Source organism: Pelodiscus sinensis, chromosome 4 (genome assembly GCF_049634645.1).
Source record: "Pelodiscus sinensis isolate JC-2024 chromosome 4, ASM4963464v1, whole genome shotgun sequence".
NCBI lineage: Eukaryota > Metazoa > Chordata > Testudines > Trionychidae > Pelodiscus > Pelodiscus sinensis.
Window position 1 is genome coordinate 93911418 of NC_134714.1, and position 25412 is coordinate 93936829.

A 25412-nucleotide genomic window follows, 5' to 3' on the forward strand; every position below is an offset into this window, starting at 1 on the left:
ACCCTCATCAAGCACCATGCTGCAAATCAGTTGTCCTCCACACAGGTGAGAGGAAAGTGCCTCTTTTCATTGCTCTGTGTGTACTTTGTGTGGTATTTGGGAATCTATACACATGAAAAGTGATATGAAAGGCAAACACTCAGCAGTTTTGAGTGAGAAAGTTTTACCATTTCAGTAATTTAATACAAGGGTGCTGGTTTATTGCACAAAAATGGTCTACTTACAGATTAGTTAGGGCACCAAGTGTAGTAAACGCCTCCTTGTGAACCTGGTGGATCAGGTTTCTACTGAGATCACTACAATTAATGAAAAAAAAATGCCATTATGTTAGTAATTGCATTGAAATTTAGGAATAATCATTGTTTGGGAGCTCTGTAAGTGGCAGTCACATTGTATCTTTGACAGGAATGCCAAGTAATCTACTTGGTTTAACAACATTATGTAACATTTTCCATACAGAATCACATATACATGGGTTTGATCCTGCTAGGTGCTGTGCATCTGCAGAAAGGTGAGAACATAAGCACTTTGGGACAAGACCATGGCTTATTTTATATCTGTATAGTACTTAACACAATGGGATTGACTGGAGCTTTGGAATGTTAATCTAATATAAATAAGGTGGAGAGAGCAAGTCAGTTTTCACAAGCAGGATCAAGTCTGGAGGCCTTACACTGCAGTGACTAACTGCTGCTATTATTTACTTAATAGAGCTGTGAATTTCTGGGATCCCATATCTCCCATTAATTAGCTCCTCTATGTATATTATCAACCACATTTTAAGTCCTAAAGTTTATTGATAAACTGTTTCATATTATAAATCTGCCATCATCAAGTAAAACACAGATAGTAATGGTCCAGGAAAAACATTAGCATGACAGTGAACAGTCAGAAAAATCTCCCAAGAAATTTAACTCTATTGCTCTCAAACTCCTTACTATTTGTCCATTCAAAAGTCACATTTATGTATCATGTTTACTAGGGATGTTAAATTTAGTTTAATCAACACATTGTCTAGTCGATGGATTTTCCATCAACTAGGTGATAAGCAGGAGGAGCTGTAGCAGGGTTAGCTCCTAGCCCGGGAACTGCAGCTCTGCCTTTTAAATATATTAAGAGCCTGTCATCTCTTAATACATTTAAAAGGATAAAGTGCAGCAGGAGGGACCCAGTATGAGCCAGAACACCTGATTCCCCGCTGCACAGGGTTCCTCCCTGCTGCACACCAGCATTTTAAATGTATTAAGATACATTTAAAAAGCAGAGGAGCAGTATCTGGTACTGGGCGCGAGCCAGCAATCAGCTTATTCCCGGCTTGCACCAGGTCCTCACTGCCTCCTGCGGAGATGGTGCTGGGGGGAACTGTATTTTAAGATGGATCCCCACAGCACCAGCTCCTGCTGCCCCCCCTTGCTGCCTCTGAGAGGGAAGCGATTAGTTGAGGGACTAGTTCACTATCAGATAGACAACTAGTCACTTACATTCCTAATATTTACTACTTTAGGTCTCGGAGAATGACATTTGCCATACTTAACTTACACTGCTTTTTGCAATGTACTTCAGGTAAAAATAGTTAATTATTAAAATAACAAGAACCACTTTTTACCAAACATGGTATGAAAAATACATATTTCTCTGTGTGCGTGCTTATGTAAAATATTAGGAACAAAAAGAAAGTAATACTGGTGCCTAATAAAAACAGTAATAATTTGTTTGGATACCGAACATCTAGTCTATTAATACAAGAAATTTCCTTCAAACCCAAATATTTAGTTATGAATCATAACTCAATATTCAGAAAATAAGTTAAAAAAAAAACCACTTACAGGACGCGGAGGGAAGTTAATCCCTGAAAGATGAATTCCTTGATTTCTTGTATTTGATTATGTTGTAAGGAACTGGAATGTGGAGAGAAAAAACGTTATTTGGAGGCTAATTTCCTCCAAAATGAAGGATATTTGGCTTTTGCTTTTATTAGTATCTTCTCCTTTACTGCTTTCCCTAGTTTGTATCTCTGTGGATCTAAGTGAAATCAGAACAATGGGAATAAGTTAAGAAAGATACTGATCAATGCATTTGACAGATACGATTTTTCTGATCATCCCTCCATTTTGAGCCCACTGTTTAAATAACTGTTTTCTACTTCACAAGAATACACATGGTTATTTTAGTTTGAGAGATTAATTCAATATCTGAAGCCCTCTTATGAGTTTCTAGCCAATTTGAATTAAGAACCCATTTGGCAGAAGCAAACATTGACAAGTGTGGTTTGAACGACCTCTATGCTGGAAGTGTCACTTTGCGACATTGATACAAACTGGCATTTAACACAAACCTACTCACTTCCAGGTTGAGATGATTTAGGCCAAGCTCTAGCCCAGAGTGAACCATTTCCTTCTAAAACACAGGTTTATAAAAGGAAAACATGGAGAGTCCCTTCACGGTGCAAGAGCTAACAAGCCGGTTATATTTCCAGTTCATTCACTTCTTATGCGTCCACCTGACAATCAACATTCATAGAAGTGCTCCTGTATTCTAGTCTATATATCTAAACTTTAAGGAATATTAAGGCAATGTAGCTTTAGCAGAAGACAACTGGTCCCAGAACTCACTGTCCTTGATAGAAAACGCAATTTCTGCTGGACTGACAGTCAAGGCACAGGACAAGATTCATTTGTTTACTCCACCTGCTTGCCAGGGATTTCAGCAGGAAAAGCATTTTTTGGACAAGAAGAGATCTTTTAACAATGCCAGGCTGGGTAGATAGAAAGGACTGAGCAAAATTGTGAGGCGAGAAGGAAAATGTAAAGAGAAGGTTACAGTACCCAAGGGATTGAGCAGGGGGAATACCAAGGAGAAGGAGTGCACATTTATAAACACAACAATCTTGCTATGTAAAGCAGGATTATGGATTCTTTCATTCCTTTCACATCTAAATAGGAAGAAATGTTAAACCTCTGACTATGGGAGTGAACTCAATGGGTGAAATTCTCTGGCTATGTTATGTAAGTGGCCAGCATGATCATAAGATTCCCTTCTGGTCCAAAAAAAAAAAAAAAAAAAAAAAAAATCTATGACATTTTCTTACTATTGAACATAACCTCCCCCTGCTCCCCCCTCCCCCCACACCATGAACACAGTTTGGGATCTGTGAACTCAGTACACTAAGGGCTATTCAAGATAATTAACATGCATTTCTACTTACATTTCTTCTAAAGAACTGCAGCCCTTAAAACTTGAAAGCTCTTTTATATTATTATAAGACAAGTCCCTTAAAAACAGACAATGGGAAGAGAAGGGTTAGTTTAATTCTGCTCTATTTGAGAAGTTACTTTACTACAGCCACAAATTAAATACAAATCAACATATAAACTGTCCTTCTACCACAGTTCTAGATAAGAACTGAAAACCGTTTAAAGGCACACAAAAGTCAGGAGATTCACAGCTATGCTCTCCACAGCAACCAGCCCCCTCTGTGTGTACTGACAATACATATCAAAATGTATGAAAAACAGTGTAAAGGTTGCCAAGTCAAGTTCAAGAGTGAGGAAATGCCAGAACCAAGGTTGCTCATACAGTATCTCTAATCCATACCCAGTACTTTAAGCACAAGAAAATGTAGTGTCTGTTCTTGTAACATTGACAAACTCACCTATTTTTCACTCTCACTCTCTGAAATGGCTAAACTATTTTAACTTGAGACTTTTCAGAAATATTTAGCTTTAGACAAACTGCAAGCATCAAAAAAATAGACCAAATAGATAAAGTTTAGCAAAATGAAAGTTTGGCAACTAAAATTATATAATGAAAAATGTCAAGCAAGTGTTAATTGGAGGTGGTGCTATTAGCTCTGCATACAAGAGTGCACAAAACAAGGTCAACTTATTCACTCAGTAGGAGTATAACTACTGTATAAAGCCTTTCAATTTTGAGACTTCAAAATTAAATGAGCATTTTTTTCCACAAGAAACTGAAGAGTGACCTCTGACATGTTGAGTAGATGCAGGTTAGTTGTAAGGGTGAAGATTGCTCCCCATCCAAAGCTGGTAAAGTTTTCAGATTTCGGGGGAGGGCAGAGAGGGAGGAGGACAGGACAGGGTGGCAAAAAAAGGGGGCTGAAGACAACCAAACTGCCATTAACCAGAGAATCGAAAAGGTAAAGGTTGAGAGAAGCACAATGCTGTGCTGTCTTTTCCTTCTATCAAAGAGAAGACCTATCCCCCCTCCAGTCTTTCAGTAAGAAGAATTTATCCTTTGTGATCATCTTTTCCCCACTCTTCCAATTTGCTCTCTCTCCATCATTTACCTTTGCCTTCTGTGTGCATGCTTGCTCTCTCATTCACCTTACCATTCTTTCCCTCCTCCCCTATTTTCTATTCCACATTGGTCTCCTTTCCTCTACCACAGCATTTATAGGGGTTGATGAGTGTGCTCTAGAGCGTGAGTGGGTGGCACAATGAAACACAATTGCTGTTACACTGATATCCTTACAGGAGTGTAACTTCCTCAGGTGAAAAGTCTCAGAGGAGTAGCTGTGTTAGTCTGTAACTGAAAAAAATTAAACAACGAATGGTCCTGAAGCACCGTAGAGAGACTAACAAAAAATGTTAGTTCATGTCTGTTCAAACCTTGATTAAAAAGTGTCATGTAAACCACCGCATCAGAAGCTCATACAACCGCACATCCACTAATGTGATCTAAGCAATCAAGTGCCAGCAATGCCCCTCTGCCATGGATATTGGGCAAACTGGACAGTCTCTATGACAACGGACCCAAATCAAAATGATACCACACCGAAACCTGTTGGGGAACATTTTAACTTGCCCAGGCATTCACTAATGGATCTAAAAGTAACCAAACTCTTACACAGCAATTTCAAAAACCAGCTGGAGACAGAAGCTCTAAAAAACTTGCCTTCATTTGCAAATCTAACACTTTTAATCAAGGTTTGAACAAAGACATGAACTGATGGGCCACTATACTCAACACCCTAAAATCATCAAAAGCTAAGTATCAGGTACTCCCAGCCCACACTATTAGGCTCATTTAGCACAGACATTCTAACTGGCAATTTCCCCCCCTCTCTTTCCATTCCCATGCCCTTTTTTTCTACTATTTATTTGTACCTTTGGACCCCTTGCTCCATTCATCTGAAGAAGTGGGTTGTGCCCACGAAAGCTCAGGATACCATCTACATATTTTGTTAGTCTCTAAGGTGCTGCAGGCCATTCATAGTTTAAGTTTTTCCCTGGTGAAGAAACACTACATACTTCAGTAAATGCACCTCTTTCAGGAGTGCAAGTGGTCCATTAACGCACTACTTTGTAGCATCAGGACTTCAGATGAGTCAAAGAGGGATCAGACATTTGAACAACTTTGAGACCCAACAACTAACTTTGAGAGCGTGTCTTTGAGCAATGATACTTTCTCTATCAAATTATTTTTACCATCAGTAAAACAGGATCAGGAAATTGTCACTTACAAAGTCTGAAGCATCTTCTGTTCTTGACACAGGTTAATGGGAATACTGCTTATTTTGGTGCCTGTAAGAGTCCTGTGTTAAAAACAAACATACATATATGTTTCAATGCTCAAACAGTACATAGAAGATCTCAAATGTAGGACTGGAAAGAAACATCAGAGGGCTTCTAGTCTGAGCCTCTGCATGCTGTCAGGGCCAATTAAACTCCTCTGACAGGTGTTTGTTTAATCCGTCTTTAAATATCTTCAGTGGTGGGGATTCCACAACCTCCCTAGGTAACCTAGTCCAGTCCTTAACAGCCTTTATAGACATAATTTTTTCCCTAATTCCTCAACTTTGGTGCTTCTTGTCCTACTGAACTGTGGAAAACAACTGATCATCATCGCCCTTATAACAGCCCTTAACATATCTGAAGACTTGTCAGGTCCCCCAGTCTTCTTTTCTCAAGACTAAACATGCTCGGTTATTTTAATCTTTCCCAGAAGTCACATCTGCTAAACCTTTTATCATTTTTGCTCTTCTCCTCTGGACTCTCTCGAACATACCCATGTCTTTTACCATGCGAGGCACCCAGAATTGGACACAGTACTCCAGATGAGGCCTCAAAAGTCAGGGGAATACCCACAGATGGGGCGGGGGATTGCAGCCCACACATTTAGCATCTAGGCTCACCTGCCCCCAACCCCGGCTTCCAAGCTTTGGTTCCTCCAGGGCACAGGGGCTTGGCCCTCTGTACCCAGTACTCGACAGAGCCCAGAGCTCAGGGCTGACAGCTTGCCACACCCCAATCCCGCTCCCTCACAGGAATGCCAGGCAGAAAGGGGGAGCAGGGCAAGCCCCCAATCCCACTCCACAACTGGAACACTGGATGGGCGGGGAAGGGGTGGCACAGCAAGCCCCTAATCCTTTCTGTGGCTGGAGTGCTGAGTGGGCAGCGGAAGTGGAGCAGCTCTCGATTCCATTCCCAGGTTGGAGCACCAGGCAGGCTGGGAGAGCAGGGCAAGCTCCTGACCCTGCTTGGAGCACCAGGCAGAGCAGCTCAAGCTCCCATGTCCTGACTGCACTCCCCCATGGGAGCTCCTGATGGGTGGAGCCGGTAAGTCCCTGATCCTCTCCCCAAGAGTGCCTGGTGGGCAGAGCTGGCCAATCCCCAAGCACTAGATGACGAAGTGTGTGGAGATGCAGGGTACACATTTTTGTAGGGCCCCGCAATTTTATTAGGGTCCCTTGCCAGAGCATCTCTTCCCCATCCTCTCCACCAAGGCCAGCTAGGAAAGCCCCCAAGCAGCCCTATCACTATGACATGTCCTATTGCTTGCCCACCCGAAGTTGGGGTCTATCTGTCCCATCCTGGCTATCCCACTGTCACAAGCATATACATTAAAAATTGTGAGGCACTCAAATCCAGATCTCCTGGCTTTTAGCCCTGTTCTCTAAGCTACACTTCTACTATTGGAAGTTAATGGGTAACACTAATTGTTCCAAGAAGAGACAGAACAAGAAATTAATGTACTGACAGTGTTTGGAAGAAGATACTTACAGGCTCTCCAGATTACTGGTTCCTGTCAAATTAGGGAACCACTGCACCATGCTGGCACCCCTAATGACCCTAAATAAACAGGAAGATTATCTGTAAATTATATTCTGGAAATTGTGGGCAATTGGGGTAGGGTTGGGAGGAGAAGAAGGGGATAATCCTGTTATGGAAGTTTTTATTAGAAAGTTATATACTAATCTCTTGATTACCTAAAATGAATTTTGTTTACACTACAGATCTAAAGAAACTTTTTGACTACACACGAAGTAAAACTACGTTGGTGCTGTGTTCCAACTTTCACAGCTTCTCCATTCCAGCAAGTACGTTCGGAGCTGATGTTTACATGTGCCATTTGAATGATCAGCACAAAGGAAACATCACAGTTGTTCTGCAAACATCAGCCCCCATTTAACTTACTAAAACATATTGGTCTTTGATTAAGACATCCCGGAACTGGTGCCTAAGCAGAAGCCACTCACTTCAAAGTGCCACATAGATCTACATTCTGAATATAGTATAAAGTAAACAGTGTAGTATAAAATCTTTTGATTATGATCTTGAAGTTTTAAAGTTAATTTATACTAAGAACTCCCAGACTAGACTTTTTTTTTTTTTTTTGGAAGTGTGCATGTACCGTATTTTCCGGCGTATAGGGCGACTTGGCGTATAAGACGACCCCCTATCCTTTTAATTAAAAGATAGGGTTTCATCTTATACCCCAGCGCCCCTCCGCCTCCTTTGCTCCCGGTGTCCCTGGTCTGCTGGAGATGGTCCCCAGCAGACCAGAGGCACCGGGAGCAAAGCCGCCAGGAGCGCCTGGGCTCCCCCCCCCCCCCCCGCCGGAGCCCCTCCGCGGCTTTGAAAGCCTCGGGGGAAGCCGGCGGCGGGGCATCCCAGGCGCGCATGGGCTGCCTGCCCGCCGGAGCCCCTCCGCGGCTTTGAAAGCCTCGGGGGAAGCCGGCGGCGGGGCATCCCAGGCGCGCATGGGCTGCCCCCCCGCCGGTTTCCCCCGAGGCTTTCAAAGCCGCGGAGGGGCTCCGGCGGGGGGGCAGCCCATGCGCGCCTGGGATGCCCAGCCGCCGGCTTCCCCCGAGGCTTTCAAAGCCGCGGAGGGGCTCCGGCGGCGGGGCATCCGGCGTACAAGACGACCCCCGATTTTTGGGGGATGTTTTTTAACTTCAGAGGTCGTCTTGTACGCCGGAATATACGGTACTTGTCTGCAAATACATTCCCAATGTCCAGCCATATTCAGAAATGTATATAGGCTCCACTGGCTTCAGTGGGAATTTGTCTGGGCAAGGACCTCAGCATTTGGCTTTAGTTTATTTTTCTTTTGCCCGTTAGTCAGGAAAACAAAAGAATTTAAGACTACAGGCAGTCCCCGGGTTACGCGGATCCGACTTATGTCGGATCCGTACTTACGAACTGGGCTTTTCTCGCCCCGGAAGACGCGGGCGGCTGGACCGCCCAGACGCGGCACGGTCCCGCCGCCCGCATCCTCCGGGGCGAGAAAAGCTGCTCCGCGTCTCCTTGGTCTGCTGGGGGCCCGCCACCGCAGCAGACCAAGGAGATGCAGAGCAAAGCCGCGGAGGAACCGGGCGGCGGGACCGCCCAGACACGCTGCGGTCCCGCCGCCTGGGTCCTCCGCGGCTTTGTTTCGCGTCTCCCTGGTCTGCTGGGGGGGGGGGGGGGGGGGCGCAGCTAGTGTGCCCCCCCCCCCCAGCAGACCAGGCTTTTCTCTTGGACACCTGTGGTAGAGCAGCTGGGGCGCTGCCGGTTGGTCCTGCAGCGCCGCTCCTCGGCGCTACTGGACCAACCCGGCAGCACCCCAGCTGCTCTGTCCCAGGCGTCCCCAAGTCAGCCGCTGCTGAAACTGACCAGCGGCTGACTACAGGAAGCCCCAGGCAGAGTTGCTCTGCCCCGGGCTTCCTGGAATCAGCCGCTGGTCAGTTTCAGCAGAAGCTGACTTGGGGACACCTGGGGTAGAGCAGCTGGGGTGCTGCCAGGTTGGTCCCTGTAGCGCCGAGGTGCGGCGCTGCGGGGACCTACCTGGCAGCGCCCCAGCTGCTCTATCCCAGGCGTCCAGATTCAGCTGCTGTTGAAACTGACCAGCGGCTGATTCCAGGAAGCCCGGGGCAGAGAAACTCTGCCTCGGGCTTCCTGTAGTCAGCCACTGGTCAGTTTCAGCAGCGGCTGAATCTGGACGCCAGTTCCGACTTACGTACAAATTCAACTTAAGAGCAAACCTACAGTCCCTATCTTGTACGTAACTTTGGGACTGCCTGTAGTTATCAGACTCTCAAGCTACAGGAAGTTTCAAGAACAAAACGGACAAGTTTTTTAAAATTAAGTGCAAATAAAAATAGTGCCTGAAGTAACATCTGACCAGCAAAATTAGTTATTCAAAAGGCATAGACATACTATTTCAGTTCAGATATTTCTTTTATATAAATTGAGAAAGTACTTACAAGGAATGCAGATCTGATAAATTCTGAAATGCTGAGTTCCCCACAAAAGAGAGAGGATTATCATACAAATATCTGAAAAATTAAAAACAGATTTCCCATCAGTTCACATAATCACTATCTGATCATTAAACTACAAATACAAATATAAAAATACTTACATAGTTCTTAGAAGGGGATTTCCCCCAAATGCACCATTAGGGATTATAGAAATGTAATTACTGTGAAATCCCCTAAAATATATTGACAAAAGAGAAATAAATCTTAGAATATAGCATCATTAGAATTAATCAACTGTGATTTTGATTATGTTCAAATAATATACAAGCTCGGGGTTCAATCCCGCAACAGTTACACTGAAGTTAAATGGAATTATGCACAATTATAGGAGTAACTCTGAAGACTCAGACTTTTGTCTGCTATATATCAGTAATTAAAATGGAAACTTATCTGGGAGAGAAAGCTACATTCTGCATAAATCTATGATAAATTAAAAAACAACAACATATAATGATCAATGATTACATAATTTTGCTATTGGAAGCCCCAAAGCAGTGTAAAAATAGCTGATAGCCATTAATACAGATATTAACTATCCAGAATAATTTGCTTACATTTATTACTCCAATAGCCTATTGAAAATGCTGTCTCACCAACAGCTTATTTAGCCCTCTTGTAATTATGGCATTGCTCAGCATAACCTAATCCATTTCAAATAACCGGGTAATGAGACAAGAGAAGCATTCCTAACTTTGGAGTCAGGATTGCTTTTTTTAATTTATGAAAAGGATAAAGAAAATTGGTAGAAGAAGATGTAATAATACTCACAGTTCCTTTAGGCTTGGAAGTGCTCTAATGGCTTCAGGGAATTCTACCATGTTGTTATAATTTAAATCCCTAGTAGAAAGAGATCAGTAAACACACAGTGCTAGCTACACATTTTCACAGGGGACACTTAATGTTATATTGTTTGATCTATACAGCATAGAGCAAAGCTATATGCTTCTTTAGACACTGTACTTTCTTAATGATGATCTTATCCTTCATAAGCCTTTATAACTAAAAACACAATCTTTTAAAACAACCAATAAAAAGATGCAGATATGGAGGACAATTTTGTCTAATCTAGTCAGAAATTCCCTTAAATTTTATAAAATATACACTAGTATCAGTCAGGAACTAGAGAAAATTATGAGCTATAGACTTTGTAGTAAAAGACAACTATTATAATTGAACAGAAGAAGAGGTACAGTCTAGCAATGTACGACCGAGTACATCCTACAATACAAATCCTTGTTACAGTAGCAAAGTGGATTTAACGGAAACACTTTTCAACTACACAGTCAGCAAACCACAATTGTCCTGTCGCCATTCCGGTACAAGTACCAGTCAAGCTCTCAGTTTTATGCTAGCTGTTTGTTTTATCAAAATGCACAAGGTAATATTAAAGGGCAAAATCATGCAGCTCATCCATATTCTCCCACCCCATTGCCCCTGAGAAGGGATGCAAGACTGGGCTCAAAAGAATATACGTTCCTGCCACTGAGAGGGAAAAGATTTACTTTACCTTAGAAACAGGTTTCTAACTTTAAAAGATCTCAAATTACAATTTTACCCTGATAACTGACTGTTGTAAATATTAAATAAAGATGTATGGGGTTTCTGGAACAAGAAAAGCTCCAATACTCCCCCAAACCCTCACAAAGTAGGTGTAAAATCCCACACCTTCCCTTTAACTAATGGGAGCTGCCATGGAGTCTGTAGGGCCAGCATTTCAGGATAGATACTTTTTGAAGTCTTTAAATGTAACACATTTTTAGTCAGTGAAATATCTTTGACTAGAAATTCATGAAACAAACTGAAAGGAGATCTACAGCCCATGAAATATCATACAAATATTTAAATAGCTATGAATTTTGTTTGAGCCCTCCATCTGAAACTCAAGATTATTTTATCCAGAGACATTCAAGCATAAGTCACTATTACACAAGGACAGACGTAATTAGCACTGTCAAAGACAACTGGCAACTTTTTTTTGCAATATATTTTAAATAAGTTTATTGTTTACAGTAAGTTGAGGTAACTATTATTAGCTATAATACTTTAATTATAAACTAGGGCTATCTTAACTATCATTTCCAAGTCTTCTGTCAAACTATTTTCCATAACTAGTGTGGTAAAGAGATTTCTACAAACAGTGCAATGAATTAACACAGAAAATGTACTTACAATGTTTCTAAGTTGTCTAATCCATCAAAACAATTTTTTCCTATTGTTTTTATTTTATTGTTATGAAGATGCCTAAAGAGACAACAAAATTAATTTCCAAATGATGAGTTTCTCATGGATAAGTTTTAAAATGAACATAAATGTGACTATTGGATACAACAACAGCAAGATGTTTTGAAACCACCCTTGAAGGATGAGGGGAAGTGATGCTTTACAAAAATATGCTTCAATTCCTGATGATGTCACAATCGAGGAGAGGGGTGGGCAAGTACCATCACACAGGCTGGATCCAGGTCCCCAAGGTTAGCCCCTAGCAGGCTGTTGCCATTGTATATACATGTGCCTCTGCAGGTACAGGCAATGGCAGCTCCGGTTGTCTGCGAATTGCCGTTCCCAGCCAATAAGAGCTGTGGGAAGTAATGTCTGTGCTGCTTCCTGCCGCTCCCATGGGTCAGGAATAATGATCCGTGGCAATGGGAGCTGCAGTCACCTGTAACTGCAGAGGTACAAATAAATCGAGTGGTGGCGGCCCACAAGGGGCTAACCCTGGTGACCTTCTGCCATTTCATTGTCTACCCTGATGTAGGAGGAGACCAGGATATTGGATATAATGGATTGCCTATCCAAGGCCGTGTTCAGCACTTCTGATTCTGACACAACTACAATTAATTTCTAAGTGTTGAAGTACAGCCTTCAGATTATAGCTAATGCTTTTAAACAGTATTAATTCAGAATGGTACCAACAACTAGAGCAGTTCAAAAACAAAAACAACATAATTCCAAAAAAGTCATGAAGGTTTAAATTTTGTGTGTGTGTGTTTTTTTTTAAACTGACATTTTTTTTGAAAACTTAAAGCCTGCAACTAGCTTTGCAGCTAGTTAGGAAACCCCAAAAGTGATGAAATTTGAATTAAAAAATTCAAAATTTAAAATATTTAGACTAGCTCTGGTGTCAACACCAGTCCCAAGAATATTTAAGACTACATAAAGCATTAGAAAAATATCACATAAGGATCAAGCCGGAGGCAGATGGCTCTTTCATCTCCAAAAATTACTATGCCTTCTTTTGCCAACTTTTTTCAGTTGTTAAAATTTTCAAGAATTACTAGGTTACGAAAAAAATCATTGAACAACCTCTGTCACTTCATTTTTTATTTTCTGGGATGCAAACAATTAGCCACCTGAGTGAAACAGAACAGGACACACTTCTTACAACCCCAACTGAATTAGATCCACACACAGACAATCAAATTGAGTTCTAAAGAGAAAAAGCTGATAATACTCACAGAACAACGAGACTTGAAAGATTTGTAAATGCAAAGTCAGGAATGTGTGTTATTTTGTTGAGAGCCAGAGTTAAGGCTTGCAGAGAAGGAAGGTTGCTGAGTGGATGAATGGGGACTTCTGTCAAACTGTTGTCATCCAGCCACAGATGACGTAGCTGGACAAGACCCTCAAAACTGTCTTCTGGGACTGCAGTAATATGATTAGCATCTAAACGCCTAAATGAAAACAAAAATAATTGAGATTAGTGAAGTTCACAAGCCTTTGTTAAGTACAAGTTTGGATTAAAACAACATGTGAACATTTTTAAAAACTAAAATAGTTTTACTGGAACAGTTAATTATTTTAAGTTCTGAGAAGCAACTAAAAGGGGCTTGAACTTCTATTTGTCCAAATAGACACCTCTGATAACTAATACAAAAAGTATTTTTTCTAATAAAGTAAAATAATTTTTAGAATTAAAATTATCTTTATAAAGAAACTGAATGGATAACAATTCTACAGAAGACTCCCACTAGGTACGGCAATACACATTATCGGAAGAAATTTACAAAGAAATGGTTTTAATACACATTGTAGACATTATCTTGATTTAAATTCTCTCTGTTGGTACCCAGTAAATAGTATTAGATACTACAGTATGAATGTGGTGCTTTGTTACTATTACTGTATTTCTCTCTCAAGTGACTCATGTCAGAGAATCGCATTATTAAAAATAAAATATTGAACCTCATGTCAGAGCAATGAATCACATTGACAAATAAAGATTATATCACCAACTAAATTCAAAGACTTCCTTCTTTCTGGCAGACTTCCCTCCTTTCCACCATGCTTCAGGGAAAAAAAATGCAACAACAAAGTTTAACACTATTGTAATCTGCACAGGATTAGCTCTGCCATATTTTTTTCCAAAATTAATTCTGATCATGGAAATTATTAACACCACCTCATCCTTATATAGAAAATTACTTATCCCTCTTTCAAAGAGTACCAAAGGACTTTCAATAATTATTTTTGCTTCAATTATCAACCTAGCTAAATTATTAGGTTATACAACATTTCTTTAGGTTTCAGGGAATTTAAAATGAGGACTTCATATCTGGAAAACCTAAAGTAGCTGAATGCCTGGCATCCGTTTCAGGCTCCAGACCTGAAGTACTTATCCAGAAGGTGCAGCTTTTACTAGCAGAATCAAACTGAAAGATCTTTCCTATGTAAAAGGTGACAAAATGGTACTACTCCTTGGGCATGACAAGCTAAGCTTGCAAACTGACTTCGTATTCTTGCACAAAAAATACTCTCTGCCTACTTACAGTCTCACTTTCCATGATATAGTTAAATTCACTTTGAAAGTTATATTTTAAATACTATTTCAGTATTTAGCATATTCTGTATGTCTGTGGTTCTCAACCTTTCCAAGGTATTGTACCTCTTGCAGTTTTATTTGTCTTGGGTACATCCTAATCCCAAGTTACACCTCACTTAAAAATGACTTGCTGACAAAAATCAAACAAAAAACCAAAAGTGACACAACCCAGTATTACTAAAAAATTGCGTATGTTATTTTTACTATACAGTGATAAAATAAACCAACTGAAATATAAATACTGTACTTACATTTCAGTGTATGGTGTATAGAGCAGTACAAACAAGTCACTGTATAAAATTTCAGTCTCTAGTGCTTTTTAGGTAGCTTGTTGTAAAACTAGGTAATTATCTAGATGAGTTGATATACCCCTGAAAGACCTTTAAGTACCTCTAGGGCAGTGGTCCCCAACGTATTGGGGTTGCCAGGCGCCTGGGGGCGGGGCCGCTCATGCGCCACGCGTACGGGGGCGGGGCCGCTCACAGGCCACGGGCCTGGGGGCGGGGCCAAGCATGCGCCGTGCACCCGGGCAGGGGCCGGCACCTGCCCGGGGGTGGAGCCAGCCCAGATTGCTCCACAGGAGCACATAAATGGCCCGGCGGGCACCATGGCGCCCGCGGGCACCGCGTTGGGGACCACTGCTCTAGAGCAACATGTGCCTGTGATTGAGAACCACTGCTCTATGTAACAAATCAGTGACTAATTCTTATTCTTGAGTTGTGAATCAAACAAATATAGGGGTGGAAAGGACCACAAGAAATCAGACATTCAGTCCTCTGAACTGAGGAAAGACTAAGTAATCCTAGACTATCCCTGACAGGTGTTAGTCCAACTTGTTCTTAAATAGGTCCACTGAAAATGATTCAACAACCTCCTTGTGAACCTATTTCAGAGCATAACTCCCTTTCTAGTTATAACGTTTTTCTACCATCTCCCTTGCTACCGATTGACCCTATTATCCTATATTCAGTGGACATGGAGAACAAGTGATCATAATTTCTCAATGCTAAACATGCCTAGTTATTTTACAGGGAACACTCACTGTTGTGCACCCACCATATAGTAATTTCATCTAGACCACGTTTCCCTAGTTTTCTTATGAAAAGGGAGTTTAATACTGAAATAGTTCAATTTTTTAAAACTTTTTGGGAAAAGAATAGCAGACATTTAATTGCCATTAAAGGCCTAGAATTCATAGACTAGCAACTGCATATCATTGGCCATCCCTATGAGCTGGCAGGTATATACACCCTTATTTGTGAATACTTTTAGCCTGCACTGAGACTAGAACATTTCAGAGCAATTAAACGTCTGGTGATTTTTTAAAAAAGCCTACAGTTCCCTTAGGGTGAAAAATCAACTAGAAATCACCTGCATCTCTCCCCCACCACCAAACTCACACACCTCTCTGAAGATCAAAGAACGATTTTCCAGTGGAATAAACACCTCCAGCTTATTTCTTCAATAAATGCCCTCATTCTTTTATTTGTAAATCAACATACTTTTGAGACACATACAATGCTCTTAGTCCTTGTGATTATTCTTTAACAGCTCTTTTATTGCTGCTGCAGAGAGGTTTTTTATTTTCAGTGTGTCTTTTCTAAATATCAACTAATAGGAGATATTAAAATGTAAAGTGAATTTAAGTGTCACTAGCCTAGGTTTATCAGAGGTCCAAGGGACTGACTGACATAACACTTTAGAAATACAAGTATTACATACAGAATTTTCACAGTTATTCATTTTTATAGTGTTGGAGATAAACCCAAGCATTAACATTTGGTTACACAAACTGATGGATGGAGCTGTATCTGCACCACTGTAGCACTTAGCATGGATACTACCTACACTGACAAGAGATTTTCTCCTATCAGTGTAGGTACTCCACCTCCCCCAGAGGGGATAATTAGGTTAACAAAATTCTTCGACCTAGTGATCAGGTAAGCACAGCTATGTCTCTTAGCAGCGTGGATTTTTCATACACCCAAGGGTAAGCCTACACAGCAAGGTTATTTTGGAATGACAGCTGTTATTTTAAATAACTATGTGAGCATCTACATAGCAGTTGCGTTATTTCAAAATTATTTTGAAATAACAAGTGGCTTATTTCGGCGTTGGTAAGCCTCATTGTACAAGGAATAATACCTCTTCTGATATAGCTATTTTGAAAGAGGGGCTGTGTAGACAGGGCAGCTGCAAGTTATTCCAAAAATAAGGGGCCTCCAGCCCTTCCCAAGGTGTCCTGCCTGGCCCTTTGTCCACACTCGGCCAAACTCTGTAGTTCCCCCTTCCCCTGGAGCCCTTAAAGCTGCATCCTCAGGGGAAAGGGCTTGTGGCAAGCAGGAGGCCCTTGGCAGCCCTGAGCCACCCAGCAGCTGCCTCTGCCTCAACTTTTAAAAAAATGAGCCAGCCTGCTGCTCCCAGCCAGCCCTCCACTACTCCCAGGGAGCAGTCAGGCAGCTCCCAGGAGCCTGCGCAGGCCTGAAAGAGGCGTGTGTCTTCCTGGTCTGGTGCGGAGATCCTGGACCTCATTGAAGTTTGGAGCAAGGAGGAAAACCTCCAGGATCTCTGCACCAGATGCAGGAACCCGGCTATCTCTGGCCAGATGGCCGACAGCCTGACCACAAAAGGACACATCTGAACCCAGGAGCAGGTGTGGATGAAAGTGAAGGAATGTCACTTACCTCTAAATATTTGGTAACTACCTTATAACTTTCTTGCTAAAGACAATAGCCAATGCTCTCGCTGTTTGGAAGGTGGGATAGGGAAAGGTTTACTAACACTACGTAGCAGAAGGACCAACATTCCTTGCTGGTTTATAAAGATGGTCCTTTTTGCCCATTAAAGCATTAAAGATAAAACTTAAATTACAGCATGCAGCATATACTTAAACTTCTTAATCTTTTAGAAGTCACTCCAATCCCAGCTTCCCCCATAGGCATTGGCTTGCAAGAGGCCTACTTTAACTTTTAGTCTATAAATTCAGGGTTTACTTGCTGAGCTGTCATCTATACTTTTATTGCCTGTCAGCTTCCATTCTCAAATAAGCTCAAACCTCACAAGTGGTGAGGGAGTGACAGAAAAACACCCAGGTGTCCTGAACATCTCATAAGAGCAGAACATTAAAACTAGGTTTAAAAGATAAACCAAACGTGTAGCTTAACAGCTTTCAGCTACCACACTGGCTTTGTAGAACCATGGAGAGAAGAACTTCCACCTACCTCTTGAGGTGGTGCTTCTTACTCTCTCTCAAAAATGGAGACCAAATATAACCCACACACCCGCTGAGCGTGGTTCACTGTCCCATGCAGTGACACTTCAACCACAGAGACAGAGACAGAGAGCGAGAGCGCTACAGCCTTAGCTAAGAGCCAACTGGCTTTTAGCTCAAGCTGTAGACTTATGTACTAAGCCGCAGAAGGCCCAAGTTTGGTTCTGCCAGTTGACATTACATAAGCTGATGGTTTTGATTTTTTTTAATTATTGCTGCTGTCAGCTAAGTTATTATTCAAATCATCACATTTACATTGCTTATAAGAATTCTCCACCAATCTTCTGAGGATGTGGCTCTCATGGAGGGTGCAACACAATTCTGGGAGAAACATGAAACACGGGCCACAACTTTACTGAAAACAGCAAGAAACAGCCTTTAGTACAAACACAGCTAACCCCTAAATAAAGAGGCAAATGTAGTGGCTTTCTGTAGCATGGAGACCCCAACAAAGTGTAAAGCAAAACACCATGAAGTTGCATGTACAATCCTTTTGGAAACAGTCAACCTTCCTCAGCTGCAGCCTTAGAAACCAACCCTACAGAGAAAGGCTCCTCAAAATCAGTATTGATAGCTTGATAAGACAATGACTTTTTGAGACATTCAATGGTCGAGTATAAACCATCAAAGGCAGGTCTACATGACAGGTTTACATCAGCATAACTGCACCGATACAGATGTGTTGCTGAAGCACGTCTGGTGAAGATGCCTTTCAGCTGATGCCAAGAGAGCTCTCCTGCCAACGCAACTTGTCTACTAAGTGTGGGTGGGAGGGGGGGAATAGGCAAGAGATTGGCTCAGTATAGCCAGATGGGTCTAGGTGGTGGATTTTTCAGATCCCTGAGAAATGCAATTTTAATGACGTAGGTATGTAGTGTACATCAAGCCCTAACTACAACCTCACAAGAATTAGCTGTTCCTCCAATAAAGCTGTAACAACAGGTTACTATAACATACAGTAAACACACACTGAAAGGCCACACAGCAAGCGCATTCCAACAGCAATGCTCTCCAGAGGAGAGTGCTGGGTAAGGATGTTAAGGACTAGTCGACTATCCAATAAGCAAATGCTTATCTGACAGTCAAGTCAACTAGTAGTCCCGGCCCTTGCTGCTTCTATGATATAGAGGCAGCGGGGTTGGAGGGGAAGAGGGTACTTCAAAACAGCAGCACTGCAAGGAACCCATCCCCCAAACTCCGTGCAGTGCTGCCCCTTTGAAATGCCACCGCAGTCCCACATGAAGCACAGGACACACAAATGAAGGACAGCTAGGGAGTCCCTAGCTGACCTCAGGCTCCTCATGGCATTTCCATGGAACCCGGAGTAAGCTGGGGAGTCCCCACCTGATCCCCGGTTCCGTTTGGTGCTGCTGCTTTGAAATGCCATGCAGAGCCTGGGGTCAGCTGCGGACTCCCCAGCTGATCCTGGGTTCCGTGGAAATGCCACACGGAGCTGGCTCTGCGTGGCATTTCAAAGCAGCAGCGCCGCATGGAGCCCAGGATTACCGGGGGATTCTGAGTCCCCCATTGACCCCAGGCTTCATGTAGGCGCTTCTGCTTTGAAATGACATTTCAAAGGAGGAATGCAGACGTGCCTATTGACTAGTTGAGTAGACGATGGAAATTCCATCAACTACTCAACTAGTAAATTAATCATTATTTCATCCTTAGTTCTGGGGAGCACTAGATACCAGAGCTAGGGAGGAGCTCAATGGGCTAAAACCCCTTGGTCATCTGTCTAAATGGTGATGTCCTGGGATAGGCCTATTAAGATTTCTTCCTGTAGCAGGAGTGTCCTGTATTTGGGACTTCTTTTATGGAAGCATGTGAGCCTTCCACTGCCTGCCTCATCTACTCTGTGTTGTTTCTTCAGCCTGTTACTTTCCTTCATACTCTCTTTAATTTGTACTCTTTTCCCTACCCCACCGTCCCTTGTCCTGACGGATGCTCATCTCCCAAGCCTGGATGATTGTTAGAGCAGGGAGCACTAATAATTAGAGTGATTGATTGAAAGGTTCAGGATACCAGTTTGCAGGTGGTATGATGCCAGCAGGAGGATTGGGAGGAGGTGAAATACAGAAGGGACAAATGTAAAGAAGGGGAGGGCACAAAAGCATGGTATGAGATAAAAACTAAATTCAAAGCTTCTTCCAGTTTTATAGTCTCCCCTTCCAGCATTGAGCAAATATCCATCCAGCCTGTAACTGGAATTTGGAAGCTCTGTCTCATCTCTGAAAGGGAAATCAATCAATCAGATGGCTCTCTGTAATAAAAGCAGGCCCTGGTTAGCTAGCCAACAGTTTCTTCAGATCTCCCTTAACAGATCTGGCCCACACGCGCCTAGCAAAATCCATCAGGCTAGACTGGCCAACAGATCGAAATCTCATAAGCACGATTTTGGTACTGGAAATGATAAATGTATTCCCAGCCACTCACCATACACACAAATTGTTTGTGTTATTTCCTTTAAAGACGGGGAAAAAAAATCATGGCTATGTGTCAAAACTAAGCTGTCAAAAAATCACAAGGAGCTGCTGTTTACTTTTGCAGAGAGTTGTTTTCAATCACACTGCTCCTTTCCCATTCTTCAGTTTACATGGTTCTGGAAATGTAATAGCATTATACTCACAGTGAAAGTTAAATGTTGATATTAATAGAAAGCAATCACCATAGAGTATACACTTGTGTTCAACTACTTTTGGTCAAATGCAATCAGTAATGAACTTTGCTCCTTTCAAATGCTACTTCAAAAACCACAAGGAAAATCAAAACACTCTGGAGTAGATTTTAGATTTTCAAAGTGAAGTACTGTTAAGCCTGGATACAATGGAAATTCTATCAGAATGTAGAACAACTAAATCCACTGTGTTAAGAAAAAGCACTTTCAAAAATACATAAAATGACTTCACAAGTGCCATTTGCTCACTGCCTCTAGCAGCTGCTCACTATATCTGAAGTGCCAAGGGACACAAATACATGGATTTGCTCCACTCAAAGTGGGAAAGTTGCAGCAAATAGCAAAAAGTGTTTCACAAACTAATTTAACTCAATAAATGAGTTTTGCCAAGTATGTTTTTCAATCCCTATGATCTCTGAATAACACCATCTGACTCCTTTAAAATTTGCTGAAAGTTCTCTCTATATGTTGGGGTTATGTTGGGTGTAAATCTTTCACCCACATGCCCAGTAAATAGAATAATAAAATTACTTATAATCCAATCCAAATGACTACTGCTGAAATGTGAGGTGAACAGTCAACTTTCATCCATGGACATTGTAGATTTTGCTTAAAAAAAAAATAGATGCATTCAGTTCCTCAATCATTTACTCCCTGATGCTTAACCCAAATATTTAGAACGTAATTTCTCAAACAAATCCAATTAGTAGACAAGGTACAACATTTGAAGGGATTCCTGAAGCTAAAAAAACTCACCCACTCAGTTTCAAGGGAAAGTGGGTGGCTCCTGAACATACACACTGAATGGAAAAACAAAGCTCTCCTCAATCAACAATTCCATAAAATCTATGGAGTGCTACATTCAAACAGCTACATATTAAAAATCTTTTCTTTCCTTCAGCACACAGCTCAAAAGATCAAACATTTACTATTTCTAACAAATGCAGAAGTAGAAAAGCCAATTCAGCACGTCTGAACTTAATATTTCTTTTGTAGATTAAAAAACAAACATGCTGAATATTCTCTGTTCCCCACCATCTTGCTTACAGTCCTTCAGCACAACTTTATAGTTTAATACAGATTTACACTTATGCACAAATCATCTTTAACTCTTCAGTAACAGTGGAGAAATGGCAGAGCGGGTTTAAAATCCTCAGTGAAAAATACCCCCTCCCCCCCGGACTGCATCCATAGGCACCAGCTCCATAGGTGCTCCACAGCTGGAGCACTCATGAGGAAAAATTAGTGGATCCTGCTGAGGACCCATCAAGCAGCACCTCCATGCCTCTCACCTGCTGGTGGCCTCACTTACCAACTCCTCCCCTGCCCTCCCAGGGCCCGGAGGAAGGGGGAGGAGAGGGGATGGGGTATGCTCAGGGGAGGAGGCATGAAAATGTGGGGCAGGAGCTACAGGAAAGAAGTGGAATGAATCGGGGCATAAATGCAATGATGCGGATTACCTGAAAATAATTATTGGGGCTCACTGACATTCTTTAAATCCATTTGATTATCCTTAGAGATAATGATGTAATTTTGTATTCAAAGGTCTTTATTCAGAATCATTACAGTAAGAGTTTCACAACTAGTAAAATGTTAAAATAAATAATAATAATAATAATAATAATAATAATAATATGCCTGCATTTTCAAACCCTTGTTCATTTTCAAGATGAGGTTTCCTATCACTGATCATCTGAAATTGAAGCTTTTTATTTAAGATGTTTATTTTCATACCAACTCATATGGAAGAGCCACGAGGAGACCGCAAATCATTAACTTCAGGAAGGAATGTATTGTGCTTCCTCAGATATTACATTGGTATTTAAACATATTCCCTGTCCCCCCAACTCCCTCACAGCCTTCATTCCCTATACAGTCTTCCTGCTGCTTGTACCTGACAAGTCAAGATATAATTCTCTGTTTATGATTCAACATATGTACATTGTGGATGAATGATGGCTATATAAAAAAATCAGCACTATCACTACAAAGAGAAGAGAAACAGGTGTTTTAAAACAGAATTTTGGGGACAGGTTGTGTCACAGTTATGCCCATCAGTTATTGGGACAACGTGGAACAAAGTACTTACCAACATGAGTCAGGGTGATTGAATGTCACTAACAGGAAGTTAGCCAGGAAAGCATGGCATTTTAAAAAAGTGATTTAACAAATATGCATTTGCTTTTTTTCATACTTCTCATAAACTAAATAAGTAAAATCATTAGAGACTATCAGCAAAAATCCTTTACAAGCTACAGCATGTTGTAGTGCTTTCAGGTACTATATAATATTTTATATATGAGAAATTAAATATCTGTCTATGCAAGAACTTGGCCTAAATGGTAATAAGCTAGGGCCACCAAATGCGTTAGGCAACTTCCTCTTACCCTAACTTAAAGCAAGGTCCGAGTTTGGTTGTGCAGAAAAATGGGACGTGGTGGGAATGGGGCTGTTTTCCACAGCATGGAAGGGGAGGGACAGAGAAGGAGGACGCAATCCTAATACTTACTACTAGGTGCGGGGGAGGGGGGGAGAAGGGTGAGATGAGATACTGCAGAGTAAGCACTGGGGACAGCCATACCAGCCTGAGATGGACTGGCTGGGGACAGGGCTCTGCATGTTGTTGGCTAGGCTACCTTATATGAATAAGGTTCCCCTTTGCTACTCACACACACCTGAGCAATGTGGGGTACATCTGTGTGTGTGACTGACATGTGTGTATATATAAATATATATACAGGCCACAGAAGGAGTCTATCATTGTCAGGACAGTAACAGTAACTTCTGTGCTGCAGTCACTCAAAGTCATCAGCACAATGCGCTTCTGATACTCTGATGGCTACTGGCTAAGATATTCAAACCCAACTCATGGATTTAGATAGGGTTGCCGGGTGTCTGGTTTTCTACCGGACAGTCTGGTATTTGCACTGTCTGGTAGAAAAATTCAGAAAATATCGGACATGTGCAATGTCTGGTATTTTCTGAATTCCCGGCTAGGCACCAGACGGAAACCTGGCGGGGGCAGGAGAGCAACTGGGAGGCTGGGCCCTGATTGGCGCTGGGAGCCCTGTGGTCACACGCAAAAGCCGGGTGGGGCAAGACAGGGAGAAGCGGGGGCTGGGACTCCCAGCCACTCCCCCCACTCAGCTTTTGCACACAACCAGAGGCTCCCAGCGCCAATCGTGGCCCTGCCTCTCAGTTGGGAGCCTCTGGTTGCGTGCAGAAGCTGGGCGGGGGGAGTGGCTCCCAGCCCCTTCCCCATCCCTGCCAAAGATAGTGCCTGCTGGGGGCATGGCCTGAAGGACTCCGGCTGTGGCCAGTGGTTGCACCCTCCCCCCCACCAGGTTTGCTTCCCGCTCCCCTTCCTCCAGGCCCCCCCTTTCCTCCAGTCCAGCTCCACGGCCCCTCCTCCTCCCCCCCCCCTTTCCGGCCAGTCCCCGTCCCCCTCCCCGCCCACGATCAAGTGTGTCTGGTTTTTTGGTGGGGTCTACCTGGCAACCCTAGATTTAGATACCCAAATTCCATTAAAATTAATGGGAACTAAGCATCCAAATTCTTTAGCAGCTCTGAGAATCTCAGCCACAGTGTTTATAAAACTGAAAGTCGGGATCTTAAGGGAAGGATGGCAAAACTGTAGAACCAGAAAGCAAGAGTGAGGCTGCAGGAACTCAGAGCTGCATAGGCAGAATGCTCTTTTCTTGTAACTGAAGGACATACTGTTCTGATACAAGAGCAGTTCAGTTAATACAACTTGAAAATGCTTCTTGTCCCTCCACATACCATACTTAAACTCTTCCATAACAATTTCATGCAAAACAGTGAAACGGGAACTTCTACTTAATGTTACTTTCAAAATACCAAAATATTTGAGAACAACAACATTCTGCTCACAACATTAAAAATCACCAGTTCAATTTTCCTCAGGAAAATGTTAACATCTGTCAATGCTATCTCGCTCTCTCTCTCTCTCTCTCTTTTTTTTTTTTTTTTTTTTAAGAACGGGTCAGATCAGCAAAATCTAGGTTTCTATTCTCTGCTGACCCACTAAGCCAAGCCCTTCACTTTATTTCTCTCTGGCTATGTCTACACTTCTGGGAAAAGTTGGAAAAAGATATACAAACTGTGAATCGTGATTTGCGTGTATCTTTCCACTTTTTTCCTCCGAAAGAGGCTTTTCCGAAATTTGGTCCTCTTTCGGAACATCCCTTATTCCTTTCACTGAGAGGAATACAGGGATGCCGAAAGAACACATCTGCTTTTTTGGAAACGGTTCCGAAAAAGCAGACGCGTTCCTTGGACATGGCAGAGCTTTTCTGGGACACATCCGGTATCCTGGAAAAGCTCTGCAGTCTAGACATAGCTTCTGTGTGGAATGCAGGAGTAATTCTAATTTATAAAACATTATGAAGTCTTTGGATAAAAAAAATTATTCTATTTTGCATACATAAATGAGGCATACTATGGTTCATTACATAGTTTGAGCATGTCTATCCCTCCAATCCAGGAGAGAGTTAGTACAAGATTAGATTTTAGACTTTCCGGGGGAAAGTCAGAGTAGTCCAGGGGTTGCTCTATTTACAGGAGCTTCCCAAGGACTCCCTACAATATATATTACAGCTCAAAAATCAGTATCTATTTACTAAATGCAGATGGGAAGAAGGTCGCTTCTTGACACATGTGTGGTCTATGGATGCCAAACACTAAGTGATTAGCATATACTATTAATATTTGGCAGTAAACCAAAAAGCAATAGTATCAATTTCAATAAGTGAACTCCACCTTTATCAGGCTCCTGCTTTAGCACCAGCAGATATAATTTGGATAAGAAAAAAAACTAGCATATTTTATCTTGCTAGTGCTCAAAGATACCACTGCATTTTGCTGTGTGAAGACATCATTCCAGATAAAGTATTCTGAAGTGTTGAAAAGCAGGTTTCTATTCGCAGTAAACCCTCATTTTGGTAAACTGTCCTCTTCATAAATAATGACTATATTCTAACTTTCTTCAGGAAGAGAGATCTGGGAAAAAAGCCAATGTCAACAGAGAATATAGAGTTGCCATTGTGTATTCAGAACCACACTAGCTAATGTACAGCTATCA

General features: G+C 42.0%; 1 protein-coding gene across 2 annotated transcripts in view; it reads right to left on the reverse strand.

Moving 5' to 3' along the window:
- Positions 1-25412, reverse strand: part of LGR4 (leucine rich repeat containing G protein-coupled receptor 4) — a 124301-nt gene that overhangs the window by 14685 nt on the left and 84204 nt on the right. For both annotated transcript variants that reach the window (XM_006111507.3, XM_075927775.1), the window contains exons 5-14: positions 13000-13215; positions 11714-11785; positions 10313-10381; positions 9646-9717; positions 9488-9559; positions 7023-7091; positions 5483-5554; positions 3206-3271; positions 1827-1898; positions 225-296 (exon numbers count right to left, since the gene is read on the reverse strand). In XM_006111507.3, the coding sequence (XP_006111569.3) occupies positions 225-296; positions 1827-1898; positions 3206-3271; positions 5483-5554; positions 7023-7091; positions 9488-9559; positions 9646-9717; positions 10313-10381; positions 11714-11785; positions 13000-13215 (852 nt within the window). The remainder of the gene's footprint in view (positions 1-224; positions 297-1826; positions 1899-3205; positions 3272-5482; positions 5555-7022; positions 7092-9487; positions 9560-9645; positions 9718-10312; positions 10382-11713; positions 11786-12999; positions 13216-25412) is intronic.